The sequence below is a fragment of the Stenella coeruleoalba genome (assembly GCF_951394435.1).
Source record: "Stenella coeruleoalba genome assembly, chromosome: 5".
Lineage (NCBI taxonomy): Eukaryota > Metazoa > Chordata > Mammalia > Artiodactyla > Delphinidae > Stenella > Stenella coeruleoalba.
Genome location: NC_137150.1, coordinates 92,305,685 through 92,321,498, shown reverse-complemented (window position 1 = coordinate 92,321,498; position 15,814 = coordinate 92,305,685). Strand labels below are relative to the sequence as shown.

General features: G+C 36.1%; 1 protein-coding gene across 4 annotated transcripts in view; it reads left to right on the top strand.

Annotated features, from left to right (window-relative positions):
* ALCAM (activated leukocyte cell adhesion molecule) overlaps positions 1-15,814 on the top strand; it is a 201,735-nt gene that overhangs the window by 162,565 nt on the left and 23,356 nt on the right. Inside the window, exons 9-14 of one of the 4 annotated variants that reach the window (XM_079923417.1) lie at positions 3,343-3,455; positions 5,529-5,664; positions 5,772-5,905; positions 8,402-8,534; positions 10,653-10,691; positions 10,982-11,099. In XM_079923417.1, the coding sequence (XP_079779543.1) occupies positions 3,343-3,455; positions 5,529-5,664; positions 5,772-5,905; positions 8,402-8,534; positions 10,653-10,691; positions 10,982-11,099 (673 nt within the window). Of the gene's footprint in view, positions 1-3,342; positions 3,456-5,528; positions 5,665-5,771; positions 5,910-8,401; positions 8,535-10,652; positions 10,692-10,981; positions 11,100-15,814 lie in introns of all 4 variants that reach the window. The other 3 variants (XM_079923416.1, XM_079923418.1, XM_079923419.1) reach the window with 3 other exon arrangements.

Sequence of the window (15,814 nt, the reverse complement as noted above, 5' to 3'; positions counted from 1 at the left end):
CTTTGTTTCAAAATTGAAAGAGATATTAGAAACTGTTCTGAGGAAATGTTTCTAAATCTATTACTCTACCCATAACGCTTGGAAAACACGTAGGATAGGAGCTAGAAGTTTGAAGGAGGTACATCGGGGAATAGAGTAACCAGATGGTTGCTTTTGAGTGTCTGATGTTGGGAGTACACCCTGGGGAGCCCTGTGGTTACAGTGGACTGTTAAGAAATATTCACAGCTAAGCTACTTCTCTGTTTGCTCCATTTTCATGTTGAACATATCTGAGTGTGTCTGCCATCAGGGGCTAGTTAGAGAGAAAACAGTGACCTGTCAGGATAACAACTGTGCTACTTTTTCTCCGAGGACATTTATCCAGTTTGTTCCATAGGGGAAAAGAAGTGAAGTGAGGGAATATAACCAGCAGATAAAATTGCCTGTGGAATAACTTTCTGATATCATTGTTCCTGAAATCTTTGGGCCAATAACCAATAATCTCCAGTACTTAGTGATGGTACAATCTGCTTATGTTTTTTTTTTTTTTTTTTTTTTGAGGTACGCGGGCCTCTCACTGTTGTGGCCTCTCCCGTTACGGAGCGCAGGCTCCGGACGCGCAGGCTCAGCGGCCGTGGCTCACGGGCCCAGCCGCTCCGCGGCACGTGGGATCTTCCCCGACTGGGGCACGAACCCGCACACCCTGCATCGGCAGGCGGACTCTCAACCACTGCGCCAGCAGGGAAGCTCCCTGATTATGTTTAAGAGATGCTAGCTACTCAGGACGCTAAAGAAAGAGAACTCTCATTTATATCACCTGTATATCAGGCAGAGAAGGATAGATGGCAGAAGGTTTAGGCAAAAGGCTGTGCTGCAGCTACATAATACCTCAATGATTAGGTGCGATTAAAAAGAAAGTAAACAAAAGCATGTAACAGTTTAATTGAATTTCAGTGCATTTAATTGGATTTAAATACATTTTGGTTTTGGAAGGTAGGCTTTAACACTGGGCTGTAAGGCCTGTGTTGGTCTGAAAAGCTAAAATACCATACGCTAACATATATATATGGAAGCTTAAAAAAAAAAAAATGGTACTGATGAACCTAGTGGCAGGGCAGGAATAAAGACGTAGACATAGAAAATGGACTTGAGGACAAGGAATGTGGGAGGGGTAGGACATGGGAAGCTGGGGCGAAGTGAGAGTAGCATCAACATATATACACTACCAAGTGTAAAATAGATAGCTAGTGGGAAGCAGCAGCATAGCACAGGGAGATCAGCTCGGTGTTTTGCGATGACCTAGAGGGGTGGGATAGGGAGAGTGGGAGGGAGACGCAAGAGGGAGGGGATATGGGAATATATGTATTTATATGGCTGATTCACGTTGTTGTACAGCAGAAACTAGCACAGTATCGTGAAGCAATTATACTCCAATAAAATCTATTAAAAAGAAAAAACTAAAATAGCATTGCAAGTAAATCAAGATTTTACTCTAAATTACATGAAATGAAAACATAAAAATCTTATTTTTGCCCATTTATTCTAAATTGTTTGCTTTCAAAAAAGATTTGTTTCCTTTCCATAGATGACTAAAGGGAGCAGATAGAGAAGTACCAACCAGTACTTGCACATATTAGCAGAACAGACCTCTCATCAGGCTTTTAGCCCACAGATCTATAGTTGCTGATGAAGCATTTACTAGTCCTCTGCCAATTCACGCACATATAGATTCTTCATCTAAGCTTTCAAAGTCCATCATCATCCTTTAAAATCACTTCTTTTATCTTCTCACTGGCAAGTTAACTGTCCAGCTAAGAAAAGCGTTAACTTGCCCTGAATTGAATTTTCATCTAAATATAATTCAACCAAATATTCTGAGGAAACTCCACTTTTCTATGTGATAATGCCTATTTTAATATTAATGAGAAACATGCTTCTTCCCTTCATTCATTCAACAATAGTTTTTGAGGGCCAATGTGGCAGACACTGTAGATACACAGTGACAACTCAAGTCATGGTCCCTATCCCAAAGATGCTTACAGCCTAGCAGGCGAAACAAGTGTTAAAAATAATGCTGTAAACGTCAATAAATTACAATTATAACATGTAAAACCAAGGAGAAGCACAGGATGCAATAGCAAATCCCACTGCCATAGGATAAAGTCCCAACTCTTAGCATGGCAAGCACAGTCCTTAGTCTGGCCTTAATTACTTGTGTAGGTTTACCTTCCATGTGTTATAACCATTCATACCAGTTTACTCACCACTGTGAAATCTGCCAAGCTCTCTCACTTCTTTGCCTTTGCTTATGTGGCAGAAGTTTTCCCAACATCTCTGCTTATCAAAGCCCTTCTCAACCATCAGGGGCCACAAACAGATACTGCCTCCATGCAATGCCTTTATTACTGCTTTGAAAGCCAAGTTGGTTCTGTTCTCCACACTCCCATAAGTCTTCGCTTGTACCTCTGTCTGTAGCCCTTACTCTAGTTTTTCAGCAAATATTTCTTGAGCTCCTAATCTATAGCACGTTTGCCACTAGGTGCTGATTTCATGCTGCCGTGTAGTGTCATCACAGAGTTGAGTGCATATTACCTCTACCTCAAATTGTAAATTGTAAGCTCATTATTCATCTCAGTATCTCCTGTCAGTGCTTGGAACATAGTAGTTGTACAATAAATGTTCTATTGAACTGGATTTTCCTCATACAGATCATACTATGACAGTAAGATTTTTATAGAAATTACTTTCCATCTGAAAGATTTTACTTCCTTAGATGTATTTATACTCTGTTTTTAAAAAATGGTATCTGCTGACAGTGTACCTAATAATAAATCTTATTTAATATTTCAACTGCATGAGAAACGGGATAGCATTTTTGAAAAATATCTAACCATTATAGTCAATTCTCTCTGAAGAAACACGTAGACACCTAATGGTTTTTTAGTTTATCACCTGCTGTCTAAATATACTTGATTTTCCCATGGTGTGCCTTATCAGCTCTTTTTATAATATTTACTTAGTCATCATCTTTCTTTATTTTCTTCCAGAAGTGATTTAAGAATTTTTTTCTAAAGGTGATAGGCCCCAGGTGAACACTTACATGCAGTCAAAACATCAATCATGTTAACTGCAAATAAATGCATAATCAATTAGATTGACCATTCACTTGTCCAAACTGATCTCAAAGCTGGCTTGAAAAGCTAGACTGATTATGCTACAGTTCAGTTATTTCAGTCACATAAATCACTTCTGAATTTCAAGTGCAGTTAGAAGGATTTTTTTTTCTTTCATCTATTTTTTTCTCAAAAAATATTTTGACTCTCTTTCTGGAGTTGCATTTCAAGCATATTTTCTGCTTCACAGATTTGGATTTGTCCTTAAACCCAAGTGGGGAAGTGACCAAGCAGATTGGCGATGCTCTGCCTGTGTCATGCACAATATCTGCTAGTAGGAACGCAACTGTGGTATGGATGAAAGTAAGTAATATTCCTTGGTAATATTCCACTGTTTGAACTGATTTCTTTTTAGGTTTCTCTTATATATTTATACAATGAGTTTATACACCCACACTCATACTCTGTTTCTCTCTATATAATACAAATCATACCACAATAAACTTTTTTAGAGGTACTCAGCATCACTATGGCATCCATAATTGATTCTCTGAAACTTAGTTTGGGGCATTAATTTAATTATGTGTATCTACTGAGTAATTATACACATACACACATGCACATGGTTACACACACATATACAGTTATATACTTTAGGGATTAACAACTTCCAATGTGTTTTAATCCACAACATTATAAACAGTGTGTTTACAACAACCATGTGAAATATGTAGGAAAATGATTATTTCCCCACATTATTCAAAAGAAGTTGATGCAGGAGAAATCAGAGAGCCACAGGTGACAGAGTGGAGACGAGCTCAGGCCTTACCCAGCATAAATACTGCACTCTAGTCACATAACCTTCTGCCTTTCTGCTGAAACTGACCTTAAGTGTCTGAATGTGGGTTCCATGAATTAGTAGCTCCTTGAAGGCAGAGATCTCTTTTCACCCCTGGGCCATAGTAGAACACCTGGAACATACTAGGAGCTTTGTCTGTATTTCCTAAGTACTTATATTCTTGTAATTGTCTGAAATGTAGGCCATTACCTGGGGACCCAAACATTGCTATTATCTTTTTAGAGTGAGAAAGTAGAATTGGTAATTGGTGATTTGAGACAAGGTTATCACCAAAGGGAAAGGTTGTAACTATGTTCCCTCCACTCGAATCCTTGGCTAGTGTATCTGAACACCCAGTCCATTTATTACTAGAACATGGCATATAACAGAAGCACTTAACCAGTGATGTGTTGACAAAACACATACAAACCACTTAAAATAGGGGCTGGCAAGAATTATCTTTGTAAAAAAATTGTGGGAAATTTATTGCTAGAGTTTCTTCTTGATGAAAATGTTAATTATTTTCTATTGCTTTCTTATCTCTTTTCATGCTGGATCCTCTGTTACTTGTTATCTTACTCTTAAAGCTCAGTTTCTTATTTCACTTTCTTTTAAACACAACCTCATCACAACTTCTTATTTACTCAGATAGTTAAAATGCATATTTAACATGAGGTATTTGTAGTAGTTAATGGTCAAAGGGCTAGACAAGTTCTAGGCATATGAACACTCATAGTGTGTCTTAATACAGGACTGGAGGAACTAAGTTTACTTGGCTAAACCAGTTTCCACATCAGCTGCAGTCACTGCTGTTGATTAAATACCTCATGTCAGTAGTGCCGATCAATATTGCCTGGCCATTGGTTAGTTGATGGAAATGGAAAAAAATTCGTAGTGAACAAATACCACATAATCTTAAGATTGTGTTTAGTTGTCTTCTTAGGAGCATTTCAATTTCTGGTAAATAGCATTATTTTCTGTCTATAAAATGATTTTCAAAATTAAATGTTGCATTTCCTTTGTTCATAGGAATTAGGATAGTAATCTGTTATTAAAGGTTTCTTTAAAAATCATTTTTGTCATAATTGCCATGGGTGTGTAATGGATCCCCTGTCTTGAAAACTGTCTCCTATAAAATGACTTTCAGGTATTTATATCCATCATTGATTATGTAGCACAAGTCTCTGATATCTGTCAATTCAAATTCATCTACATTTACTATAAGGAGTAGCTACTATCAACTGAGAATTCTCCTGAATGTAAACACATTATATTATGCATATAATTAAGTCCTCATAACAATTCAATATGGTAAGATTACTACCCCATTTTACAAATAAGGAAACCAAGAAGTTTATGAACTTGTTCCAAATTATAAATTCAGTAAATGGAAGAGTCTGACGTAAAACTCTGATATGTCTAACTCTAAAAGTACAGAGGAAAAAGGAAATCTATTTTTGAAAGAATTTGAAGTTAAAAAAAGAAGCTTTCATTTTCTTTAGACCCAGAAGTATAATTTTGGGCTTCATTATTATGTAATAAATACATGGAGAGTTATAATTGTGCCATGTAACATAATTAACTTTTTATTTAATCAGGATAACATCAGGCTTCGATCTAGCCCATCATTTTCTAGTCTCCATTATCAAGATGCTGGAAACTATGTCTGTGAGACTGCTCTGCAAGAGGTTGAAGGACTAAAGAAAAGAGAGTCATTGACTCTGATTGTAGAAGGTAATAAAATACATGAGCACCAATTTAAATTTTTCTTTGAGAATTTAATATCTCTTTCTTTTATGATCTCAGTTCAACATCTTATTTTAAGTGTAATGACATTTTAGGAAAACCTCAAATCAAAATGACAAAGAAAACTGATCCCAGTGGACTGTCTAAAACAATAATCTGCCATGTGGAAGGTTTTCCGAAGCCAGCTATACAGTGGACGATTACTGGCAGTGGAAGCGTCATAAACCAAGCAAGTATTTGTCTTCTTGTTATGTGTTGAACTTGGTCCGATGTGGGGTTTTATTTAGGTACCTAAACTGTAGGCTAGCTTGTTATCAACATGAAATTTGCAGTATATTTTCAGAAGCTTTTGCTAACTTCTTAATTTTCCCAAAGGAAGACCATAACTCAAAGAGAAATTTAAAATCATAGGGCCATGGAGAATGGAAGAATCATTTTGTTGTGGTCAATATCTGTTTTTAAAAGGAAATATATTAAGTGTTGTTCCATGATCATTAATTCCTGAAACTTGGGTGATTAAAGCAGTAAGGTATATGCTTTCTGCGTCATGAACTTCCACATCTGAGTATAAGTGGCCTCACTTATACTTTGCTTACTTATGCACATTAAGTGTTATTTCTTCTTGAAACTGGGCCCTGGGTTGTGGTGAAGAACATAGTATACTGTGAACATATGGTCTGATTTGCGTGTGCCAGGGCCAGAGTAAGGCTAGCTAAATATATAGTGTCTAGGTTGGTTCCTGCTGAACAAAAATATTCATAAAGTATTCATAAAATAAACAGTAATATTTGTACCTTTGTCACACCATTTTAGTTGGTAGTAGTAAAGGACTAAGAACTTATGAACACTACCATTAATTTTCTTTGACACACACACACACACACAAAGATGAGAATATTGTCTATCACTAACAGTTCAGAGCTGTAATTCCATTAAATTGCCAGTCAGCTTGAGTTACTGATATACTTGTTAATTCCATTTTCTCTAAGACAGTCTTCATGTCCGTCTTCACAGTGCAGCCACCTAAAGACTCTTCAGGAATACCCAGATGTGCCATTTGATTGTTTGAATCTTCTGTGCTGCCTTCTTCCCAGCTTCAGACCCAGTTGAAGTCTGAGAAGGCATGCATAAACCAGAGTTTCAATATAAAGTTAAAATGTCCATTCTTTCTCTGTCTGGGGAAGTTGGGCTGCTGGTCCAGCTTATGCAATGTAGTTTTGCAGAGCAAGGTGAATTTTGGCTCTTTCACCTATGGGTGATGGATATAAATTTGCATAGCTCAAGTATGGAAGGTCCCCAAAGGAGTGGACACAAGCAAATGCCTCCTGATTTGGTTAAGTGCGATGCGGACACACAAGCAAGAGAACATGCCTGAGGAGGACAAAAAGGCTCTTGATTTCAGAAAAAAGACCTGAATCGCTGACAATGTACACATCTATTTTTTGGCATAAAAAAATGACTGTTTCTTTTCTATTCTTTTTTCTTTCTAGTTCAATTTAGTAATAATTACAGCAAAAATAACTTTTGGTACTGGGTAATGCAAACAAAGAAAATAGAAAAATAAGCATCTGGTAAATATTTGATGAATAAAAAGATACAAAGGTTTAAAAGGCCATCCTAGAAATAAGCAAATGTATTGTAGAGATAAACATAATAAAAACAAAGACTCAGTGAGAGTTATGTGAAAAATACTAGTGGGAAATGGAAAAGAAGCAGGTGAACTTACTATGAGGATAAAAATAATAATGCCATTCTTCATTGTCAAGAAGGACTGATTCTGGCCCACTAGGTGATATGTTATTTTTCTTGTCCTAGGTTTGTGCTGACACATCCATAACTTTTTATTTGTTCCCTCCTCAATCACATGGTGAATCTATGATTTTACAACTACTGTTACTTGTGCCCCACCCCTACCCCAGGGGCTCCATGATGTCTCTAAGCATGAAGCTCTCTCCTGTCCTCAAGGCCTTTAAGATGTAGTTGAGGAGAAAGCACATTGAGAACAATACAGGATGTGGTGTGTATAATATGCCTCAGAAAAGAATACAAGTACATGCTTGCTTTAGTGGAGTTGGACTTAGGAGTCATGTCCTGGGGAAGAGATTAAAGTGAATTTTCTCTTATGTTTGAAGGAATTAAATGGCAGTGATGATCCTCATTAATACCTCACAAAAACCAAATGAACTTACCAGTCACTGAAAAAATAATCTATCCTCTGTATTTAGCTCAAGAAAATTGAGGAAAAAAATAGTCTTTTTTCCATGAGAAAATCATACATACATATGCACTTAGATATCATGGCTTAAGATAAAGGGATTCACCCCTGTAGTGAAGAACAATGACATAGTTTACAAATAGAATTAAATTCATGTTTATTAGGAGAAAATTGGTGATGAGTTAATCTCTAATTATTTTGAGACAGGTACTATCATTGTCAAAATAATGACTAACCTGAGCATCTATTGAAAAAGAAGAGTTTAATTGATTTAATTATTAGAATTAATAATAGAAGCATAAACAGAAATCCAGGTATGGATTCACTACTCTTTTTCCTCCATGCTGTGGTTATAAACCTAAACTGGTCTTATCTATGACCTTACATGTACCCTTGAACACCAGATAACACGACAGAACACCACACCTATCCCATTTCATTCAATATTACTCTTTCTCATGTTTTTAATTCATTTCCATTTCTAAATCCATTTTCCTTTTCTTTTTCCAGACAGAGGAATCTCCTTATATCAATGGCAGGTATTATAGTAAAATTATCATTTCCCCTGAAGAGAATGTTACATTAACTTGCACAGCAGAAAACCAGCTGGAGAGAACAGTAAACTCCTTGAATGTCTCTGCTAGTGAGTATTTCATTTCTGGCATTAAAAATGTAAGAAAATTTGAAGTTATTCTTCATTAGTTTAAAATCTTCAATTCCATCTTCCTGTGCTGCATTATGGTAAGTTTTATTTATTTATTTTGCATTTGGTATCATCATCATAAGGTTCTTCTTTTTTCTTTTTTCCTGGTATCCATTCTTGTACAATCCTTGTCTTGACAGTTAAATCATTTCATGTTTTATGGGTCAGAGACTTTACCTTGTACAGGAATATTTCCAAGATCAACAGAGGATAAGGACTAAGTTGCTCTTACTTAATCCATGTTTTGTGTTCAGAGTACAGATAATTCAAAGATTATCTGAAAACATTTCTGTAACAATTTTAATTTTGGTAATTTTTTAATTCCCCTTAATCTCTTATTTTGCATTTCAATTCTTTGTAGTATTTATCCTATTCTTATTTTGCACAGGGATGCCACATGCTTAAAGTCGTTCAGCAAGTTGGTAGTAAAACTGATACCAGAATTCCTGAAATCTAGTTTCAAAAATTGATGCTTTTGAATATCATATTTGAATCATAGGTTACAAAAACAAACAAATGAGATTATCTCAGAGAAAGTGACAAAAAAAATCTGTCATTGTTGAAATCAAGTAATGGAAACATACCAGTAGCAGCTTCTTTATTTAATTTGAAATTATCTCTCATCTTCAATTCTGTAATTCTTTTTTTTGTCATGTCAGTCTTAAATCAGGGCTGGCTTACAATGAGGCTCAGTTCTGGACAAGATGCTAACTGACCCTCCAAACCTTCATTCTTCAGTCAGTTGGAATCCTGTATGTGACATTAGCAGGATAAAGATATACTAGATAGGAATTAGCTGGAGCTAGGAGAAAATAATTATCTAAAGATAATGGTCCTTAACAGAATATGACTGGAATTTAAAAGCCTTTTGGATTGACAGGAGAAAAGAACCAAACGAACATAACTCTAAAATAGGAGTACTGACTTCTCTGAATTCAATTCAGTGAGTATTGATTTGTCCTACCTAAAAAGAGGACTTATCCTTTCTTCCTGAACACAAGTCTCTCTTTTTATTCTAACCCATCGAATAGTGGTTTTCTAGACCTTGCAGTGGTTTGATCAACATCTAATACCGTCATTTTCAAGTTCACTGAGCACCGAGAAATTCCAATATAGTATGTATGAGGAGGGGTCTAGGAATCTGCATTTTAACAAACATCACTGGAAGTTCTGATGCAAGCCCATGTGCATAGAAGAATATTTATTTAGTCTAATATTAGATGATAATCCACCACAGTGACAATCCTTAACATGGGCCAGGAGCACAGCACTATCAGAGTCACTTGGAGGGCTTTTACAAGCATCAGCATACATTGCCCCTTCACCTCTGAGACGTCCCCAGTTTTGTTTTGATGTGGTTTTTTTTTTTTTTTTTTTTGCGGTACGCGGGCCTCTCACTGTTGTGGCCTCTCCCGTTGCGGAGCACAGACTCCGGACGCGCAGGCTCAGCGGCCATGGCTCACGGGCCCAGCCGCTCCGCGGCATGTGGGATCCTCCCAGACCGGGGCACGAACCCGCGTCCCCTGCATCGGCAGGCAGACTCTCAACCACTGCGCCACCAGGGAAGCCCACGTCCCCGGTTTTAACCTCCACCCCTACCACTCTGAGAATGTCTCTAGTGGCAAATCCCTGACACTAGAGGATGAAAATGAATTCTCCTCCATTGAGGTCAGAAAATTGGAAAAAAGTTGAGAAACACTACATTGAAGATTTCATACACTGCAACTTGTTTCTCTTAAAAAAGAAGTCCTATTAAAAGGTAGTAGATAGTGGGGAAATTAATATGGATTTCAGATCAATACTATAGCTTGTCAGTTGTGAAGTTATCTGTGGTAGATTAATACCTTTGCAGTTTTAACTACTCTCCTTTCTTTAAAACAAGATGAATTTCTTGGTAGGGAAGTTCACACTCTATTAAGTGTAAATTTTTTTCTACCCTTAGCTGTAGAATAGATATTTTATCTTTGAGTATTTTTACATCATACTATAATGGTAAAGGTGACTTTCATATATCAACAAATTTTGTTTTTAATTTCATATTAACATTTTTCATTTCAGTAAGTATTCCAGAACACGATGAGGCAGACGAGATAAGTGGTAGGTACTATGCTGCCGACTCTTCTTCCTTGACTATCCGCTCAAGATTTATGAAGTGTCATTGTATAAGTAATTTTCTTAGCTGTCACAATTTTGACTTGAATTAAAATAGCAAATGAGACAAGAGAGTAAGAGTGCTAAAATTTTAATCCTTTAAAAGCACAAGTTTGCATGTTACTCTTAGTAGTGAGCCTCAGTCATTTTTAATAAGAAATAATAACTAGATTGACGTATTTTCACAAATGCTTGGCATTGTCTGTAATTGCATGGGCTTTTCTTTTTTGTTGTAGATGAAAACAAAGAAAAGGTGAATGACCAGGCAAAACTAATTGTGGGAATCGTTGTTGGTCTCCTCCTCGCTGCCCTAGTTGCTGGTGTCGTCTATTGGCTGTACATGAAGAAATCAAAGTAAGTTGTAGAAAAAAGATCTTCATTGTTCATTGACTTTCACTGGGAGAAAATACAGTGTGTTCATTATGCTCATTTCAGCTGGGCATGTAATTTCTATAATAGGAAAGACATATCCCCCTAATCAGGCTGATCATGTTTTGTCTTCAGCTCACTGTGACTATATTACCAAGACTGGGGACATGGCCTGGAGTGATTTCACCTGTGTCCCCTTATTTTTCTCAGTCAGTGGTCTGAATTCAATTATCTGATTTTTTTTCAATGCTTAGGTAGATTTTTAAAAGGCACTTAGTGCCTAGAAGTCAGCCATTCTAAACAGTTTGGCTGAGGTTGCTGGAGATTAAGTAAAAGCGGTGAGTACATCCTGCAAGGACAGCTGGGTGTCTTTGCAGTGACAGGTCTGGCCAGCAGTGCAAGTGTTGGTGAGGTAGAGCCATCGTGTTGTCACTACTTCTCTATTCTACTTAGGTCACTTTGTTCCATAGAAGAATCTAATTCAGGGAAAAAGTCATCATTATGTTGTCTTGAGTTTTAAAACAATGATCAGACAAAGTACCAAGATTACTTTAAAAATGATTTAGAGGATGTTTAAAGATTATTAGAGTCATGAAATAATACATATGGTATCAACCTCACAAATCATCTAACAGTGGTTTATAATGAAAATCCGGTTGACCAATGAAGATTCTTAACATACACACATGCCTAGTATTCCTCATTGCCCCAGCTCTGACCCTAGGTTCAGATGCAACTGGTCAGAGATGCAACTCTAGCATTGCAGTTTTTAAAAGTTCCATTGGTGATTATGTGGTGTACCCCTGGTTTCAAACATGGGTTTCAAACTCCTGTATCTAATAAATGAGGAAATCGAATTTTGCAAGGGGATATGTATAGCTAGTGGCAACTTTAGACTTTATTTTATATTTTCTTGATGTCTTGATATAACCCCTTTCAACAACTCGGGTAAGTTAACTTAAAAGAAAATCAAAAGAAAAAACAGACTCAATCAGATCCATGATCTCACCCTGTAAAGATACAAATGTCAGTCAAGTAATATTTGAATGAAGCTGCCATCAAATGGAGGCAGTGGCTCAGAATTTTTAAAGTCACGTGATGTGAGCATGTACTGAGTTATATTTTGTTCTCACAAACCATCTCTGAAGTAGGTACTCTTATTATACATATTTTACATTGGAAAAAACTAAGGCAAAGAATGGTTAAATGACTTGCTTGAGATTACACAGTTGTAAGGGATAATTATATTCGATTTAAGGCAGCTGATATTTTAGAATCTTTGTGCTTAATTACTAGTTCTTATTTTCTCTTGTTATGCCTTACTTTTTCTCTTTTTCAGTCACATAAGGCAGAAACACATTGCTGTTGTGTGTTGTAATTGATATACATGTCCACTCACACTAGGGCACAGTCAGTTCTAATCTTGGCACTTCAGTCCTCAATCTTGAACAGTCTGCATTATCACTTGATAACAAATGTGGGTTTTTTTCTCAGCGAAAATTTTACCTACAAACACTTCATGTTGCTTTGTGCCCATGATTTCCATGGAAAATTTAGAAGATTGCCTGTACTACGTAAAAGAAAGGAAGTGCAAACAGTTGCCCAGAGGTGGTATCTATCTTACAGAAATTCTCCTTCTGTGTGTGTTCCCTGACTATCAAAATCTTATCCTACCTTTATAATCCACAGTGAGGTGCTCACAAATCTAACAGCTTGGCCTCTAGGGTATTTTGGTTTTATTTATTTAGGGTTTCTGATGCACTCCAAAGTAATTTTATTTCTTAAAAGAATGAAAATAAAATTTCTCTGTGTCCTGGAATTGAGCTGAAAAATAAACAGCAGTCCTCTACATTATGTTCAAATGAATGTTAAGTTCTTGGAGCTCCCCCAGCATCCTTAATCATCCTATTCTGATTGCCAATGTCTCATTATACCCTGTTTGTCGTCCTATGAATAGAAAAAAATTGGGTGTGTGTTTTTTTGGTTATGGCATTTGTCATTACCATACGGTAACCCAAAATTAAAATCATGGGTAAAAACATACTGGACATTTAGCTTCATAGTGTCTTTAGGTTAAGGGTTAAGACTTCATGCATTTCCTTTAAAGTACTTCATTAAATTAAGTCCTTATTTTACCATCTGACATGAACATTTGTCTAAATAACTGTTATTTAATTGAAAAGTGCACCAACTTTTCTAGTGTCAGTATTATTGGTAATCAAAATAATAAATTTCAATTCTTACCCCAAGCATCAAAATGTTTTTATTAAGAATTTGCAGAACTTTTCAGATTTTCTAAGTGCTTCACATTTCTAACTAGTTATTCTTTCTACTGCCCTCTGAGATAAGCAAGCACTTTTGCTATATGAGTTATTGTTAACACCTGTGTCCAGAGTAAGTGCTTCAGGGTAAGAATTGCTAAGTCTATTTTTGGGTCTACTATACTCTCTTTTTTTCCTTCTAGATAACTTCACCTTTACAAATCAATATGAGAGTTTCATTTCTGTCTTAGCTTAATTCATCACCATTTTACGTGGATATGAGAGATTTTTAATAAAGATATGGTCCATACTTTTTCCACAGATACCTAAAGAAATATACCCTTGTGTCTACCATCCTGCAAAATAATACCATCAACAATCTTAGTGAGTCACCCATTATTGCAAACAGCTTTGAGCCACAATTATATTAGTTCTTTGCATTGGCAATTTAAAAAGCCAGTGGAGAGAGAAATGAGGGAAACAATCTTTTATACCCAAGTAGAATTTAAGAATACATTTGTTAACATACCTAGTGGCTACTCAAATAACATGCACTCCCCATTCCATTAATATGAGATACATATTTTTATATCTATTTTAAATATGGAAAGGATATGCTTAGCAGTTGTGCTTGACACTGTGATATGTTATATTCATTGCAGAATAAGGGCTCATGATTCCTCAGCTGTTTTGATTCATATAACTTCTCACTGGAATTTTTTTTTTTAATTTGAGATATTTTGATAGTGAGAATGGATGACTCCAATCATTTCCTGTGTATGTAGGGTATTAACTGACAGTTCCAGGCAAAAGGTATTAATTGACTAAACCCAGTTCATATCTAGTTGTTTAACAGATAGGAAACATTAAAGACCTAGAGATAATTCAATGACTTTTTAAATTATTTACTCCCTTTTTCTCCATCCTGTTCTCTGAACATTGTTTTTATATCTGCAGGAAGTTGAATGTTACTATTTGAGTTCGAAATTCTCTCCTGCATATCTTATATTACAAGAATTAATGAAAAATTAAGAGTCAAAGATAAAGGAAAAATGTAAGGTAGCATGATGTAGCCACAAACTTATTCAGAACTGTATTAAAACCATAATTTCCAGGTTGGTTGCATTTAAGAGACCCTTGACCACCACCATCCTTCTTATCACTAAACTGGAAGTAAGCATTAACCAGACATTTGTAATCTCAAAATACACATTGTGTGAATACTGGAAGTTTACCAAGAGATTTATCTTTTGCAACTGTGGAACTCATGACTATTTTCATGAAGTTTTTGTACAATATGTAGGCAATACGGAAGTCTAAAAATCACAAATATCTTTTGTCAGTTTTGCCTTTTATAATGCTTTACTATTCTACTGTCTTAGGAAAAAAAAAAAAAGACAGTTCTAAATTGGCAAAAGATTAAAGAAGACTGCCTATAACCCCCAAACTTCAAGAAATACTGTTAAATTAAGGCTTTCTAAAACGCTTATTAGTATCTCTTAATATATGGAACAGGATCTTGCAAGAAAGTTGATTTTAACTGAATTCTATTTCCAATCAATACTCTGTCTAAAATCAAATATATGTTCCCATGAGGGAACTTATTCAGACTCCCTGCTGAATAAGTTGAAAATATAGTGCTGAAGGACCATTTGTAGCACATTTTGAGTGACTTTCCTCATTTATTACTATGTAAGCATCTTCTTCTCTTTTTGTACTTTTACTCAAATCCTCAAATTTTAATGAGGTAAATTTAATAAGGTAACCATATTTCATAGTATCTAAGGCTCAGTGAGTGTAATCTGCCTACGATAACACATGCAATATCTTATTCCATATCCCATATAAACTTACAAATATATTTTGCTGCCTCACCAGGACTTCTTTGGAATTAAAACTTCATCTCTGACTTTGATTGCCTGCTAGCATTTAATATAGTGCTAGGGGTGGAAGGGTGTGCTCTCAAGTGCAGGGCTGATGTGGCCTCTCACCTTGTATTAGACGTCAAGCTAATCCAAGTTTTCGTTTCTTTTTCCTTCCCTACCCATAGCTTGGCAGGCAGCCAAAAGAAGGAAGAAAAGAAAATGCCCCATTATTCTATCAAAGCATAAACAACAGGGGAGACTAGACGGGAAATAAGATAATGTGGAAATGCTGGAGTCCCCCTTTAGTCAATCACAAGGTCATTGGCCACCCAAAGGGCAGAACCATTCATGGCCCTGCCCTCTCCTACTACACGTGAACTGAAACATTTCCAGAGGAAAGAGAGAGCATCAAAACATAATGTTTTCAATTTTTATCTCTTCTAGCATTTCACTTTATTTTTTTTAATTTCATGTGTTTGGTGTAATTATTGTTTCAAAGGTGAAGGGAAATCCTGTTCCTCAAGCATCTGCCTCTGCCTAGGCTGTGTTAGCACATTACCCACCTAAAGGAAAC